The 17933-nt window shown below is 45.5% G+C and overlaps 1 protein-coding gene across 2 annotated transcripts in view; it reads right to left on the bottom strand.

The window, feature by feature from the left end:
• Window positions 1-6674: 6674 nt before the first annotated feature.
• The window catches only part of TUBGCP3 (tubulin gamma complex component 3), a 55438-nt gene continuing 44179 nt past the window's right edge, over window positions 6675-17933 (bottom strand). For both annotated transcript variants that reach the window (XM_083835096.1, XM_083835097.1), the window contains exons 15-22: window positions 17592-17727; window positions 17106-17174; window positions 15758-15893; window positions 12325-12413; window positions 12057-12188; window positions 11473-11613; window positions 10690-10806; window positions 6675-7825 (exon numbers count right to left, since the gene is read on the bottom strand). In XM_083835096.1, coding sequence (XP_083691222.1) covers window positions 7667-7825; window positions 10690-10806; window positions 11473-11613; window positions 12057-12188; window positions 12325-12413; window positions 15758-15893; window positions 17106-17174; window positions 17592-17727 — 979 coding nt within the window. In that variant the 3' untranslated portion in view covers window positions 6675-7666. The remainder of the gene's footprint in view (window positions 7826-10689; window positions 10807-11472; window positions 11614-12056; window positions 12189-12324; window positions 12414-15757; window positions 15894-17105; window positions 17175-17591; window positions 17728-17933) is intronic.

Here is a 17933-nt window from a genome sequence, read left to right as displayed (position 1 = left end):
CATTCTCTTCTGCCTTTGGTTGCAGATGCTGCTGCTACTGCTGGTTCTAATTCTTCTCAGTGGGATCCAGATTTTGAAGCCTGGAGTGATCACAAGGGTAACTCATGAAACAGTCCCTTCCTTTGAAAGCTGCCAGGTAACACCCAGGAGGTCACCTGGTCCCAGTGCAGCTGCTGCTGCTGAAGTCTACCAAAAGAGGTAGTGACAACTTTTTCCAACAGTTGGATACTGCTCTTCAGCTTTCTGAGCATCCCCAGGGGCATGTTGTCAATTTCCTGAAAGCCTTAAATATTTGTTTTTTGATATTTTCTTCTTCTCAAAAGCTAAGTGTTGCCCCTCTACTGCTGTGGTATCTCCACCTATTCACGAATCCCATATCCTTCAATCACCTCCTTCCATTGCCAGCAGTTCCTCTCTCATGCAGGCTATCAGAGCATGGGTAGTTAACTGCTTCCATCTACTTCGAGTATTTCCCTGCAGAGCTGACTGGGTTATTCCGTAGCCCAGCTTTTAATTATAAATGCATCAGCTCTCAATTGGAATTGCCTGGAAAAGAGGAGGCTGAGGGGAGACCTCATCGCAGTCTACAGCTTCCTCACGAGGGGGAGTGGAGGGGCAGGTGCTGCTCTATTATCTTCAGGTAGCAAGCAATAGGACTCACGGGAATGGTGTCAAGCTGTGACAGGGGAGGTTCAGGCTGGATATCACGAAGGGGTTCTTCACTGAGAGGATTGTCGTGCATTGGAACAGGCTCCCCAGGGATGTAGTCATGGCACCAAGCCTGTTGGAGTTCAAGAAGCGTTTGGACTATGCACTTAGTCATACGGTCTGAATTTTTGTGTAGATCGGTGTTGTGCCAAGAGTTGGACACAATGATCCTTATGGGTCCCTTCCAGCTCAGAATATTCTATGATTCAATTTTCTACTCCACTTTGAAGTCTTTGCTCTTTATGTAGTTTATTATCACACTATTAACTCGATTACTGAAAATGTGCACCAAAGAATAGCCACAATTTCATAGCCTCTCATTCATTGAATTGAAATCTTGCCTACATAGTAATAAGTCCTCTGGAAAAAGTGTGCTCCAAGGAAGATCAGTTACAGGAAAATAAAAAAGATGAAATAGTTTCTGAGTCCTGTTACATGAATAATCCTGTTAATGTAGTTCTTTCCAAGTCCAAAGGAGGACTGGAAGTAGGTGCTGTTCAACTTTTGATCCATTCTCTTGATATGAATCTAGCCATAACAGTAGAGGGCCAAAAGATTCACAGATTCACAGATTTCTCTAGGTTGGAAGAGACCTCAAGATCATCGAGTCCAACCTCCGACCTAACACTAAGTACTCCACTAAACCATATCCCTAAGCTCTACATCTAACGTCTTTTAAAGACCTCCAGGGATGGTGACTCCACCACCTCCCTGGGCAGCCCGTTCCAATGCTTAATAACCCTTTCGGTAAAGAAGTACTTCCTAACATCCAACCTAAAACTCCCCTGTCGCAACTTTAGCCCATTCCCCCTCGTCCTGTCACTAGGCACGTGGGAGAATAGACCAACCCCCACCTCTCTACAGCCTCCTTTCAGGTAACTGTAGAGAGCGATGAGGTCGCCCCTGAGCCTCCTCTTCTCCAGGCTGAACAAGCCCAGCTCCCTCAGCCGCTCCTCGTAAGACTTGTTCTCCAGACCCCTCACCAGCTTGGTCGCCCTTCTCTGGACTCGCTCGAGCACGTCCATGTCCTTCCTGTAGCGAGGGGCCCAAAACTGAACACAGTACTCGAGGTGCGGCCTCACCAGAGCCGAGTACAGGGGCACAATCACTTCCCTCGACCTGCTGGCCACACTGCTTCTTATACAGGCCAGGATGCCGTTGGCCTTCTTGGCCACCTGAGCACACTGCTGGCTCATATTCAGCCGACTATCCACCAATACTCCCAGGTCCTTCTCGGCCAGGCAGCTTTCCAGCCACTCATCTCCCAGCCTGTAGCTCTGCTTGGGGTTGTTGCAGCCCAGGTGCAGGACCCGGCACTTGGCCTTGTTGAACTTCATGCAGTTGACCTCAGCCCATCGCTCCAGCCTATCCAGATCCTCCTGCAGAGCCTTCCTGCCCTCGAGCAGATCGACACACGCACTTAGCTTGGTGTCGTCTGCAAACTTACTGAGGGTGCACTGGACGCCCTCATCCAGATCATCAATAAAGATATTAAAGAGGACCGGCCCCAGTACCGAGCCCTGGGGGACTCCACTAGTGACCGGCCTCCAACCAGATTTGACTCCATTCACCACAACTCTCTGGGCCCGGCCATCCAGCCAGTTTCTAACCCAGCAAAGCGTACGCCAGTCCAAGCCCCGAGCAGCCAGTTTCTCGAGGAGAATGTTGTGGGGAATGGTGTCAAAAGCCTTACTGAGGTCAAGGTAGACCACGTCCACAGCCTTTCCCTCATCCACCAAGCGCGTCACTTGGTCATAGAAGGAGATCAGGTTCGTCAAGCAGGACCTGCCTTTCATAAACCCATGCTGACTGGGCCTGATCGCCTGCTTGCCCTGCAAGTGCCGCGTGATGACCCTCAACATAATCTGCTCCATGAGCTTCCCCGGCACTGAGGTCAAACTGACAGGCCTATAGTTCCCCGGGTCTGCCCTCCGGCCCTTCTTATAGATGGGCGTCACATTGGCTAGCCGCCAGTCAACCGGGACCTCCCCCGATAGCCAGGACTGCCGATAAATGATGGAAAGCGGCTCGGCCAGCTCCTCCGCCAGTTCTCTCAGTACCCTTGGGTGGATCCCATCCGGCCCCATCGACTTGCGCACATCCAAGCTCCGTAGCAGGTCGCCAACCATTTCCTCATGGATAGCGAAGGCCACATCCTGCTCCCCATCCCCTTCCACCAGCTCAGGGCACTGGGTGTCCGGAGAACAACCGGTATTGCCGCTAAAGACTGAGGCAAAGGCGGCATTAAGCACCTCAGCCTTTTCCTCATCCTTAGTAACTAGGTTTCCCCTCGCATCCAGTAAAGGATGGAGATTCTCCCTAGTCCTCCGTTTCGCGTTGATGTATTTGTAAAAGGATTTTTTGTTGTCTTTAACGGCAGTAGCCAGATTGAGCTCCAGATGAGCTTTGGCCTTTCTAATTTTCTCCCTGCACAGCCTCGCTACATCCTTGTAGTCCTCCTCAGTGGCCCGCCCTTTTTTCCAAAGATTATAAACCCTCTTTTTTCTGCTAAGCTCCAGCCGCAACTCTCTGTTGAGCCAGGCCGGTCTTCTTCCACGCCGGCTCATCTTTGGGCACGTGGGGACGGACCGCTCCTGTGCCATCACGATTTCCTTCTTGAGGAGCGCCCAGCCTTCCTGGACTCCTCTGCCCTTCAGAACCGCCTCCCAAGGGACTCGGCCAACCAGCGTCCTGAGCAGCTCAAAGTCAGCCCTCCGGAAGTCCAAGACAGCAGTTTTACTGGTCCCCTTCCTGGCCTCGCCAAGAATAGAGAACTCTACCATTTCGTGGTCACTCTGCCCCAGACAGCTTCCGACCACCACATCTCCCACCAGTCCTTCTCTGTTTGTGAAGAGAAGGTCTAGCGGGGCACCACCCCTGGTAGGTTCACTGACCAGCTGCGTCAGGAAGCTATCTCCCACGCTCTCCAGAAACCTCCTAGACTGCTTTCTCTGTGCCGTGTTGTGTTTCCAGGATATGTCCGGGAAGTTGAAGTCCCCCACGAGGACAAGCGCCGACGATTTTGCAACTTCTGTCAGTTGCCTATAAAACTCCTCATCCGTCTCCTCATCCTGGTTCGGCGGTCTATAACAGACCCCCACCAGGATGCTAGCCTTGCCGGCCTTCCCACGGATCCTAACCCACAGGGATTCAACCTTATCATTCCCAGCCTGGAGTTCCACAACATCAAAAGATTCTCTAATGTAGAGAGCCACGCCACCACCCCTTCTGTGCTGCCTGTCCCTCCTGAAGAGCCGATAGCCAGGCATTGCAGCACTCCAGTCGTGGGAGCGGTCCCACCACGTCTCCGTGATGGCAACCAAGTCGTAGCCTGCCTGCTGCACAATGGCTTCCAGCTCCTCCTGTTTGTTACCCATGCTGCGTGCATTAGTGTAGATGCACTTCAGCTGGGCCATCGCCTTCTTCCCCGGCCTAGCCATTGTTTCCCCTGGCACAGCTCCAACAAGCCTTGTTTGAGCCCCGTCCCCCTTCTTACCTAGTTTAAAGCTCTCTCTATGAGCCCCGCCAGCTCCTGGCCTAGGATCCGTTTTCCCCTTGGAGATAGAGACCCATCTGGGGCCATCAGGCCGGGTGCCGAGTAAAGCTCCCCATGGTGAAAAAACCCAAAATTTCTATGCTGGCACCAGCCTCTGAGCCACCTATTAACCACATGAGCTTTCCGTGTCCTCTCCGTGCCTCTCCCTTCCCCCGTAGGGATAGACGAAAACACCACCTGCACTCCCGCTCCCTCCACCAATCGTCCCAGCTCCCTATAGTCCTGTTGGATGGCCCTGAGGCTTCTCTTTTCAACATCATCGCTGCCAGCCTGGACTATCAAAAGTGGGTAATAGTCAGAGGGGCGAACCAGGTTTGGAAGCTTCCTGGTAACGTCTCTGACCCTGGCCCCAGGGAGGCAGCAGACTTCCCTATGTGTGGGGTCAGGCCGACAAATAGGGCCCTCCGTTCCCCTGAGGAGGGAGTCGCCCACAACAATCACCCTTCTTTCTTTCTTGGTGGAGGCAGTCCTGAGGCGTGGAGTCAACTTCCTCACCTCAGGCATCCTCCCGGGTAGGCTTCCTACCTCATCCTCACCCACGGGTCTCTCGAGCCCCAGGGCCTCAAACCTATTGTTCAAGGGCACCTGAGAAGGCGGTGCCGGAAAGGGAGGGCATCTCCTGCGAGGTCGAGCAGGGACCTGTCTCCATTCCTCCTCAACTCGCAGGTCCCCTCCCTCTGCCCGATGGCAACAGGGCAGGGGGTCCACCCCCCTTTGGGGCGTCTCACCCTGGTCCCTCTCCCTCCGGTCCTGCAGGGAGTCGCTCCACCAGTCTATCTCCCGCTCGCACTCCCTGATATCCCTCAACCTCTGCACCTCCTCCTTGAGCTCCGCCACCATGCGGACCAGGTCGTCCACCTGCTCGCACCTCACGCAAGCAGTCTCCCTGCCTCCCGCCGATGGCAGCAAGAGGCTCATACACTCCCCGCATCCGGAGACCTGAACTGCCGCATGTTTGGACGGGCAGTCGGTCTGGGTGTGCACTGACTTCCTAGAGAAGGCACCGTGCCTGGTGGAGACCATTGTAGCCCAGTCGACAGGAGAGTGCCGTTAGAGGAGTTGTCCCTATGATGATTAGAAGGTTCACATATCTTGTTGTCCATAAGTTGTCCATCTTGTTGTCATTGCTCCGTTTTACTCAACAAGGAGACTACTGACTTCCTCAAGGTGTGGCTATTACTCCATCATTGATGAGTTTCAACTGTAGGATCTGAAACAAACTGTAGATTGAAAGAAATGTTAATGCTGCTGGGTTATGGGGCAAAATACTTGACTCCACCCACAAAGGAGCAGGGAGGACAAAGGCAGGTAGGGGAAGCCCGATCACACCCTGTCCCTGCTGTCCCATGTATTCTGTGCCTTGTGTTCGAAGTGTTCCTTCCCCTCAGTGTGGCTGGCAGAGACGGCAACGCCAGCAGTGCTGATGATGACGACTCTTCACAATCAATGGATTTCTCTGGAATCACCCCAAAATGATTGCGCCCAGCTTGATAGCTACCATAGGGTTTCCTGGGTCCTGCTGGAATAATTTTAGCAGCAAAGAGGACTAAACCTTCCTCTAGAACCTGTCCTCTAGTTTTGACATTTATGCTTCATCTCTGGCCTGTGGATTGTCTAATGACATACGGGGTTATGTAACATGTCCCTCAAGGAAATGGGGAAAAGAGTGTTGATGTAGGTAAATTTTTGAGTGGTTTTTGGTGGAAGACAAGTATTGGTCAAAACACAGTCCCATAAGCTTCTTAGTTCTTTCAGACACTGTAAGAATACTACACTCCCACCACACACACACCAAACCAGAGTATTCCTACCTGTAAAGCAACTCATGACATGATGCCGAGCTCTGAATCCTCCAGCTTTTCTCCGGCACACTGATTATCACTTGCTTCAGGGTCTGTACTTTCTTACGGCTGAAATGCTGCCTGCAAATACTCCCATGAACCTAGGTGCATTGACAGGTTCTTTAAGGGGCACAGGGTTATACGTTTCGTTTAACAAAAGCCAAGAACCCCAAGGCCTGCATTGTACCATTTTGGGGAGCACTGCTTCCACCAGCACCAAAATTCTGGAAGGCAAACCTGACAGTTCAAGGCTGCAAGTTTTATGCATCATTCCCACAGGAGTTCACCTCCCTCATCACCGTATCCTGCCTTGCCTGAATGGCCTGGCTGTTGCCTCTGCTTCCCAGGCATTTGAACAAAGTAAGGACAAAAAAAGGCCACAGACTTGTTTCACCTGAGGGGAAGGATTCGTTAACAAATTGCACACAACTGTAAGTATAGATAATATTAGTACCAAGAGACTGTAGTGGGTAGGAATCCGCAGGCGAATGCACTCCTGACTGGAAGCTGCTCCTTTCTTGCCCTGTCAAAGAATCATAATCTGTCAATTACAAAAAGCGAAACAAATGTTTGAAAGATAGTTGTGTTTTTATTTTTCTAAGCTTGTACTTGTGAAACATAATAAATGACCTGATAGAATGACAACTTTGCAAAAAGAACAACCCCTCCTCTCCCCAGCATCTGGACAGCAATATATAAATATTTACAATGAAAAAATAGGCAAGGGAAGAGAATGAAGTCAACATTACCCAATTCAGTTTGCTTCTACACATCAGATTTTGAACATCAATTATTTCAATCCCTTCAATCTTAACTGACACTTTCCTTTTATTGTACTGAGGCTTTAACTTCTGTTCTGTGTTAGATCTTCTGTGCAATAGATTCACTCCTGGCTCTGTTTCTATAGCTTTCTGCTGTACAGGAACCACATAATTTACCTACTAGATTTTTTTATTTCAAATTGTAAACCTTGAAAACAAAGAAAAAATTAAATATAAGTCTATGTCTCCAGATACAAAGTTTCTTACACAGTCAAACACATCACAAAACTGAAAATCAGCATAATGAAATGCTGGATAGCTTCTTAACGAGGACATTAGGTCTGTGTCCTGATCTGTTGGCTTTAACAAAAGCTCTTTTCAAATAGAACAATTACATATAGAAAAAATAACCTTCTTATTTTCTTGTTAAAAAAGGAAATGATGCCTTCTAAAACAAAAGAAGTGATTTCCTCAACACAAATATAAGTTAGTGGAGAGAGCTTACAAAGCCTCAAATAAAATTGGCATTTGTTTAAAAGGATGACCTAAGGATGATTTGAAGAGGTTCAATAAGCCCATTTACTCTGATAATTCTATAAACGTTAGTGTAAAAAAAACAACTACTTTTTTGCTCTCTGCTATATAGTGTCACACGATCACATGACTGAAAACATGTTGTCTGCAGGAATGGTGGACACCTATCACGCACGATTTGGTTTTATTATGTCAACACTGATTGCCTTGTCCAACAAGAGGTTCAACATCCTTCGGATACCGAGGTGCAGTCCTTAGCAGTTGTTTCACATGTGTGAGCTCCGTCTGCCTCTAGTGCCCAAAGACATACGAAGCCTTGGTTCTCTTGCTTTATAATGTTCATTGAAGTCCAGTCTAAAGCTAAGAAATCGAAGGCTTTCATCAGAACTGGTTGTCAGCAAGACCAAGAACTGCTGGACGATTCCCTGAATGAGAAAGAAAAATCACAGAATCACAGAACTGTAGGGGTCGGAAGGGACCTCGAAAGATCATTGGGTCCAACCCCCCTGCGAAAGCAGGTTCCTTAGAGCAGGCTGCCCAGGTAGGCGTCCAGACGGGCCTTGAATATCTCCAGAGAAGGAGACTCCACAACCTCCCTGGGCAGCCTGTTCCCGTGCTCCGTCACCCTCACCGTGAAGAAGTTCTTTCCCATGTTGGTGCGGAACTTCCTGTGCTCAAATTTGTGGCCATTGCCCCTTGTCCTGTCCCCACAAACCACTGAAAAGAGGTTGGCCAAATCCCTCTGTCTCCCACACCTCAGGTATTTATACACATTGATGAGATCCCCTCTCAGTCTTCTTTTCTCCAGGCTGAACAGACCCAGGTCTCACAGCCTTTCCTCATAGGGGAGATGCTCCAGGCCCCGTATCATCTTCGTGGCCCTCTGCCGGGCTCTTTCCAGGAGATTCCTGCCTTTTTTGTAGCAGGGAGCCCAGAACTGGACACACTACTCCAGGTGACGCCTGACCAGGGCAGAGTAGAGGGGGAGGATCACCTCCCCTGACCTGCTGGCCACGCTCCTTTTAATGCACGCCAGGATCCCATTGGCCCTCTTGGCCACCAGGGCACACTGCTGGCTCATGGAAAAAATAAAAGAGACAGCTAAGGAAAAAATAGGAAAAAATAAAAGAGACAGCTAAGGAAAAAATAGGAAAAAATAAAAGAAGGAAAAAATAGGAAAAAACAGGAAAAAATAAAAGAGACAGCTAAGATAACATCAGTGGTGTGTTTTGCACAGGCATGCCAGGTGGTGTCCAAGCCTGGCAAGGAGGTAGAGGGATGCCAGGAAATGGCAAGCATAAGAATTTGTACTCAAATTTTAGCAATCAAGTTATGCGGGATTCACTCTTTCTACAAAAAGCCTGTAATTTCATTTTATCTTCAAACTTCTGCCATACACACTTCATATTTTCAAACAGACCACCCCGCTTGCCCAGCTGGGACTCTCCAGCCTGTCCTAAGGCTTCTGGGCTGCAGCGGAGCACCTCTGTGCCCCTGCCCTCAGGGCAGGCCTGCCATTTTTGGGAGACATTCAGGACCCAACCTGTCCAAACAGGCGACCTTATTGTTTTTGTGTTGCAGGTACAATGCGGGCCAGACCAGCATTAAACCACTGCTTGTTTAAAAATACACATCTGATGTATGCTGTGCCTATCAAGTAGCACCCCAGAACAGCAAAGCACCTGCAGAGTAGGGCTAGGCTAGATATTTGAAGCAGCTTTTACTTGGGACTTGCACTCGGGAAGCTGGAGGCACACTTCTAGCCAAGGGGCTGCAGGAGTTCCACAGCATGCAGGAGAGCGCACAACTCTGGGGGGACTGGGACAACTCACTTCAAGATCTTATTCCTGATCTCCACTAAATACTAGCACAAACATGCCTAGAATTAGGCACATCCCATTTACTACCTGATTACTTCCAAAGACGACCAAGGCTGGCCAGGAAGGTCCTGCAAGAAAAATCCATGGTAGGGCTGTAGTCCAAGTCTGCTGCAGTCCAAGCTGACAAAAGGTACGTTGCCAACTTGTAGCAGTCCCACTGAGCACATAATCTATTCTCAGCCTACACCTCTTAAGGTATTCGGTTCCATTTTTGCTGGGAGGGAGAACTGCAATATTTGGACATGGGAGGCAAATTCTTCCCAGATCTGAAGTCCTCATATCAAAGCTCAGGACCTCTACAGCTGTCAACAAAAGCCATCAGTATTTTTAACCAGGGCGTACTGTTCTGTTTTCCTTCAAAATTCCATGTGAACTAACTCGTCTGACAATGCAGCACTTCATTCAGGACAGCTCTAGCTTGGCAAAGCTATAGTCAATACAGAAATGAATTTGGTGGAAACCATCAGATAGAAGGGCTGGAAAATGCCGTGCACATGCATGTACAGGTGCTAAGTCATGACTACAACTGCTATTAAGAACCTAGCTTACTCTTACAAGCTAAAAATGAAAATTTGGGTAACAACCCAGCAAAACCACTTCAACATCATTTATTTACCTAGGGAAACAATGCATACTTACACATTTATTACATTTAAATGTGTGTTTACAGATATTAATTAATAAAGAAGATACACGAAATACTGACGACAAGAAGACCCTACAGCTTTCAGTCAAACTCAGAATCAACATCATAAAAAAAAGGCCTAACTTTAGGTTTGCCAAAGGTGATAAATAATAGTAGTTAATAGTCATACTACACCACATCAAGAATTTCTCATGTGTGAAAGCCAAGAAAAGCGTTAGGGGGAAGGTTCTGGGTTTCAGTTGACCTGGGCTCTAACCCTGAAGGGCTGCTGTGGCACACAGTGCTGTGTCCCCTCTTTCACGGCTTTCTGGAATGCTTTCCCCAAAATCTAACAGCTTATTTTCCTGAGGACACTGCCCATCTCAGTGCCCTTATAATCAAATGATGGGCCCTTAATAAGGGCCCTTTCCACAGTCTTTAACAGCAATGAATTGCAAAGATTGTGAGAGGAAATGGAAAATGCAGAAGGGATTTTATTTTTTTCAGATTACACCAAAACACTTATTTCCACTATTGGAAGGAGGAGGGATATCATGGGGACTGCATGCAAGCCTCCTCTTTAACAAGAGAATATACACGGTCACAAAGCTTGCTGTCTACTGTGGAACAGTGAATGCAGGCACCTAAGTACAAGAGCAAAGAAACGAAAACCTAGATCCACAAACAGCACACATGAGTACAGAAATTACACCTAGTTTGTATTTGAGATCGATTTCTACCTAACTCATTGTCCATATTAAAAAAAAGAATAGTTAAGTGGTACCTGGTAAAAGTGAGTGAGTATTCGCAGCTGTGAGCACATTTTGGGTATCGAGTCTTGAAATTCTTTCATCCTCTTGTTCTCTTCTTCTTCTTCTGATGCAGTTACACCCCATTTGCCCTACATAAACCAAATGAATAAGAAGTCGAGTGTCGCATGACAGCTAACCGGACCCACCTTCTGCCTGGCTGAGCCATCGTGCTCACAAACCAAACTCTGCCAAAGAGAGCTAAACGTGGAGCTTCCAATACTGAAACCATCCATCCCCTTGGTGCTTGTACAGCACATGAAAATATTCAAGGTGTGTTACTAACATTCCTCCTTTGGAATGGCAAGGTATAGAAGCTGTTCTCACGTTCTTCACGGAAAGACTGCCATTACTACAGAAAACTGAGACGAGCAAAGCGAGTGAGTCTCCCACCAGCACTGCACATCCCACGGACTGCCAGTACGTAGGCAGGCATGCAGCTACGGCTTTCTTTGCAAGAATGTTCAGAATATTCAAGATTATACCATTTCCTTCACAGTCCTAAACTTCTCGTCTTCCAAAGACCGCTGCAAAAATCTATTTACCTAGAGGTTTTGGGCAAGACAGAAATTAAAAGTGACAGTCAGGGATTCTGTCTGAATACACTAGCTACTGATGACGACTTTTATGTTTGTATCGATACATTTTTCACTTCTGTCATAGCTGTAGATGACATCAAAAAACTCCATATTAGATACAAAAAGAGAAATATATCTGCCTCAATTCGTTTTCATGTTTTAGTAATCTCCTTACTGTACCTCAAGCTCACGCTGTTTCTTCCTCTCTTCAAACTGTAACCTCAGCTGCAACTCCTCCAAAGCAGCTCTGTACATTGCATCTTGGGCATTCTGGAGCTCAATGATCTGATCAAAAACAGCTCGAAGCTGGTTGAGAAGTACCTGTGAGGCAATTCAGCAACAAAACAATGAAAGAGCTCTACAGCAAAAGAGTTTTAAGTTACTACCACTCTTGAGAAATGTAAATGTAAATTAAAATGTAAATTTTAATTTATTTAAATTAATTTTAAATTTAAATGTAAAATAAATGTTTCTACAGCCAGCTGGAGAGACTGTTTTGCAAAGTTCCAAGTCAGTTGTTGCAGGACAATGCAGCTTCTCAGAACCAAAAGAAACTCACCAATATTGCAACAAGTTTTAAGATCAACATCTATCAGTATGTACAAGGAATAAGTACACAGCCTACCATAACAAAGTCTAATATGACAGGGAGAAAACCGACTTTTCCCCTTGCTCCTGTACCAAAAGAGAAGAAGGTACTAACCCTAACCCATACGCCAAGATCACAAAGATTACAATTTAATAATGCAAAGGAGAAGACTTACCCTAGAATCACTATCCAGCAAACACCGAGCTATGATCGTGTCCAGGAAAACTTCATGAGCTGCAATGATATGATCTAAGTCCTGAGCTTGCTGGACCTTGTTCCACAGTTCATCCCACGAACATTCAAGCACCTGGAGCACAATGATTCAGGATTGGGCTGTTTTGATTTGCTAGATGACAAGCTCTTTGAAAGTTAAGACACACAACACATACAGAATATTAAAAGTATTTCATTTTTAAGCAACCAATTGTGTGGGTAGAGTATACCTCAAATGTAATGTAATACTGCATTTGATGAATGAAATGGACCATTTCTGATGCCAGAACGTGACACTGATGCAGCACCCCAGAAAGCTCTGTAAAAAATCCAAAGAGATGGCATGTTAAAGACTGCAAGGACAGGCACAGCCAAACCAGCCTTGTACTTTTTTCTACCAAATTGAATACCTCATAAAACAGCCACTAGTCTTGGATTGTAGCGGCAATACTGGCGGGCAACAGATGAGCAAAGAACGCTGTACAATTAACTCCTAGAAAACATTAGCCAAAGACGACACCAACTGTGTGTTCAGACTGCTGGAAACTTTCAGAGTATCATAAAGCGAAACAAACCTTTTCAGTCCCAAGGGACCAAAACACAGTAACCAAAACACATGTTCCATGCTGTCTTTTGGTTGAAAATCTAAGGCCACAGATCTGCAGTTGCTTCTGAGGTCTCTCATACCCCTTGCTATTAGCCTTCGTAAGACAGACAGTGTATTTCGTATTACCACACTGAGAACAAAAGAGAGGGTGGTTACAACAAGGGTAGGGAATTTGTGACTCAGGTTGTCCAGGCTCAATTTCCTGATCCACCAGAGACCCACAGATAAGTCACTGCTGGCCTCAGCTGTTAACCTGTAAGACAGAGCACCTCACTCATCCTTCCGGAATCAGGCAGATGTCCAAACAGAGGAATTCACTTCTAAAAAGCTGCCAAAGTAATTTGCCAAGTTACGTGACTGCTACAAAAGAAATTTTACATTTTCATATCTAGGATGTTACAGAACCATCCAATGATCTGAATGACAGCACAACAAGGTACTCCATTCTTTGTTTCTTACGCCTTTGCAGGAAAACTATCCCTAACATATTTTATTGCATCTGCTTTAAATTGGGTCAATTAAAAGAAGTTCAGAACTGGCTACACAACAGAAATTCTTCAGCGTATCCAAGCTGGATACGTCTGTAATTTCTCATTCAAATTCCTGATAGGAAAAGTCCAAGCTTGACACTATGGTCTAGAAGAACTCCTTTAAAACATTAAAATCCCTAGCTGTTAAGGTATTTTGGAAACGGTGAATAAAGCTACCCTAGAAAGTCAATGTTACCTCTTGGTGGCTGAAAAAAAAAAACAACACCCTGCAGCTGCTTCTCCTATCACTTATGGTTTTCCATTTACTGCGCTGTGACCAAAAGCACAAGGTACAGTTCTGAAGGAAGAAAGAGAAAATAAAGCAAGTTCTGCTTCTTTTCAAATCAGTGCTCCGGTGTACTCTCCATGTATTGCAGGAAAAAAAAATAAATCTATCCACAGCTTCCAACTTAGACATGCCAGAGAGTGAGAAAGACTCCTGTCCCTCCAGGCAGAAGGCAGGTCTTTGTTAAACACACTCTCCTTTGTCAGAGGCACATACCCTGAAATAGAACGAAAGGCTTTTTCTGCCAACAATAGCTATAAGATCTTGACTAGCATTTTAAATGCTTGTGTTAATTAAAAAGTAGCCAAAACTGAAGGTGACAAGCAACTGAGATGTCATCTCAGAAAGACTACATAAGACTGCTCTGTATCAAAGTATACGAAAAGCCTCCCAAAGAGGTCATCTGAGAATTTAGCAAAACTCTAGCAGTAGGAAACAGTTCCTGCCTGAAGACCCTCAAGTGATGAGAATAAAATTTGTTAACTGCACCCTAGTCTCAAGGGGAACAGAACGAGAGAAAACAATAGACCGCTGGCTTTGAGTCAAACAAGCACTTGTTTGGGACAGGGAAATGACAGTAAAGTAATCCTATCTCACAGAAGCAGAAAGGAAACAAAGTCACCCCATATAGCCCCAGAGATCAGCCATTCACACTGGAGCATCTTTATAAGAGTTTATTTACCAGTGACTTCCTGAGGCCAAGGTGTCCACCCCCACCCACCCAGTTTCCAATTATAAAAACAAATATATTTTTGTAAACACTACTACACCACAAAGAACTGTAAGCCTCAACAGCTACTTTTTACCAAAAAAATATGTAACTAGGTCAGAAAAGTCAAGATTGAGCCAGTACAGATGCTCAAAAATAATACTGTATTCACAGATTTCTCTAGGTTGGAAGAGACCTCAAGATCATCGAGTCCAACCTCCGACCTAACACTAAGTACTCCACTAAACCATATCCCTAAGCTCTACATCTAAACGTCTTTTAAAGACCTCCAGGGATGGTGACTCCACCACCTCCCTGGGCAGCCCGTTCCAATGCTTAATAACCCTTTCGGTAAAGAAGTACTTCCTAACATCCAACCTAAAACTCCCCTGTCGCAACTTTAGCCCATTCCCCCTCATCCTGTCACTAGGCACGTGGGAGAATAGACCAACCCCCACCTCTCTACAGCCTCCTTTCAGGTAACTGTAGAGAGCGATGAGGTTGCCCCTGAGCCTCCTCTTCTCCAGGCTGAACAATCCCAGCTCCCTCAGCCGCTCCTCGTAAGACTTGTTCTCCAGACCCCTCACCAGCTTGGTCGCCCTTCTCTGGACTCGCTCGAGCACGTCCATGTCCTTCCTGTAGCGAGGGGCCCAGAACTGAACACAGTACTCGAGGTGCGGCCTCACCAGAGCTGAGTACAGGGGCACAATCACTTCCTTCGACCTGCTGGCCACACTGCTTCTTATACAGGCCAGGATGCCGTTGGCCTTCTTGGCTACCTGAGCACACTGCTGGCTCATATTCAGCCGACTATCCACCAATACTCCCAGGTCCTTCTCAGCCAGGCAGCTTTCCAGCCACTCATCTCCCAGCCTGTAGCTCTGCTTGGGGTTGTTGCAGCCCAGGTGCAGGACCCGGCACTTGGCCTTGTTGAACTTCATGCAGTTGACCTCAGCCCATCGCTCCAGCCTATCCAGATCCTCCTATTGTCACCTGAGATGGGGGATCAAAAAGTCCTGATCCGTTAAGCATATGCCAGAGTCACTATATACTCAAGAGCTTTTGTGTTTCTGCTCAAACACCTATTTGTCTTATCTTAGCCTCTTCTATTCTTAGCTAAATAAAAGTAAAACGAACAAGTGAAGGTAAAACTGGTAAATTTGGAAGCGTGTATCTGTGAAACTCAGTACTTCCAACACAAGGAAAAGGGAGGCACAGGGTACAGATGGAAAGTCATCAAGGAAGATGGAGAAAAGGGGACGAAAGAGTAACAATCTTTCCAGAGACGTGGGATGTTTCATTTGCCCATCGCTACAAAAACTCATAACCCAGGATTAAGTAAAACAAACAGGAAACCTCCATATCCAATAATGTTATTTCATCATCATCATCATCTGTCATTAACCAGTCAATAACAGCAATAAAATATAAAATTCATCTGTAATAACAGACTTTTCTTTAAATAGTTTTAAAATAACCTACAGCAATCTAAATCCAGTTTACAAGTATGTCATCCACTTAGGCCTCTTACCTGGTATACTTTTCAAAAGCTTTGCGTTGCACATGTGTCCTTTCCATATATCAGTAAGAATATACTCCATTCGCTTCGCTCTCCAAAGGAAATTAAATACTCTCAGATAGTGGCTCATGCACTCACGTGTAAACACCTATAAAATGAACAAAAGATGACCATCAGTTTAACAGAGACACCATGTGTTTTGATGGACAAAGAAGATTTTTGCAGTCTTGTCTATTCTGACCCATGCAGTTTATTGGTAAATACTGGTGGAACAAATCCTTGGAAAGTTCAGAGCTCTTAGGAAGACCCTCCTTCAAGAGCTGAACTGAGTTATCTAACATTCAAGCAGGCACAGAGCACTGCTCTGGTCCAGAGCGCCCTTCAACTGCCTGCTTAAAGCACCGCCATTTTATTTTTTCCATTTTAACACTAAAAGGATTCCCACATTGTCAGTATTTTCACATTACATTCCTAAGAAGACTGAAGAAAAATGAAGTAGAAATGCATTACAGCGTATTTGCTTCTCTATAAATTACTCTTCCACATAGGCATCTTTTCTATACTGAAATAAAAGTAAGTTGCAGTTTAAAAAAAAAAATCCTCAGTACTGCTCTGATGCTTTTGTCAGTTCCATTTCATTGTAGGCTGAGAAAGTACCAATGTATTTACTGTTCTACCAGCATGCCAACTTAAAAAGGCATGAAGAAAATTAGAAGTCCACATACCAGGAGGCAATCACTTCTAGTAGGTTTTGAGCACTTCCAATCCCATATGGGAGGAAATGCGATAAAGACAAAACATTTCACTCTTTTCAAACTACACGTATACATGAAAATTCCTTTTGCTGGTCAGACTCACATTTTGATGTTAAAATGTCTTTACAGAAGCTAAATACGTTCTGATCAACTGTGTTATTGATTCTATGAATGTATTTGTTTTCTCAGTTGTTCCTATGAACAATACCTATAAAATTTTATTTAGGTAATACAAATAGGTTCTCTCCAAATACATTTTCCAGTTCCCTTCAAATTATCTCGAAGCAGCTGCTACAGCCTAGTGATAATGGAAGAAGAGGAGCACTCCATTTATTAAGTACTTGCTAAAATCTCTGCTGGAACAAATTCATTACTGATTTTCAGTAATTAATGTTTTAAATGTAGCTTTTCAGCACTCAATTTTAGTTTATAAGAACTGAGATTCTGGCTTACTGTTTATATAGTGAGTGCATCCTCGATGCCAAAAAAAGTGGTCTGTCTATCTGATCTTACACTAGAATAAAAAGGATATTTCAACAACAAAATATTTAGCAATCCAGTTCAGTATCTCAGACATGTACACAACCAGCAGTACACAACATTACCGTTGCTATTGGTCCATCAACATGATAGTCTAAGCTGAAGACATCCCATCCAGTGTCCCCAGGAGATACCTGTATTAAAAAGATACACTACTTTTAGTGAATAACCAGAGCATGCTAGTGCTCACGAGGTGCTTATTCTTCTGTTCCCCACAGACCATGAAAAAGCAAACATCCACATTAATATGGGATACAGGAGTTTGCTGCCAAAAGCAGCAGATTAAGCCAAAATAAACCTTGACACAAGGGTGGGATACATCTCACCTAACTGTTGATGTTTGTAAGATAGGAAGAAAAGACTTATTAAGTGAGGTTTACATAATTCAGAGTAAACTTCTATGGCAAAAGAGGAGATGAAATAGTATTTACTACATGCACACATCAAAATTTTGTTTCATATAAGTGTCTGTGTACAACACGCACGCACATACACACTATGTAATTTTACTCCGTAATGTTTCAGGTGAGAGTCACCACGATGCAACTGACCTCCAGAAGTCGAACATCCAACCGTTTGAGAATCTCAGGATTATCAAACTGTGCATTAGTTGCCCTCACTGCTGTTTCAAGAATTCCAGTCAGGTTATGCTGGTATAAGGTTGTAGCTGGTCGTGCAAGCTCAGGCCTGGAAGTTATAAAACAAAAAGTCATAGAAGCATGGAATATTCTGAGTTGGAAGGGACTCACAAGGATCAAGTCCAAATCCTGGGTCTGCACAGGACCACCCAAAAATTCAGACCATGTGTCTGAGAGCATTGTCCAAATACTTCTTGAACTTTGTCAGGCTTGGTGTCGTGACCACTGCCCTGGGCAGCCTGTCCCAGTGCCCGA

This window comes from Anser anser, assembly GCF_964211835.1.
Source record: "Anser anser genome assembly, chromosome: 1".
Taxonomy (NCBI): Eukaryota; Metazoa; Chordata; class Aves; order Anseriformes; family Anatidae; genus Anser; species Anser anser.
This window is presented reverse-complemented; position numbering and strand designations above follow the sequence as displayed.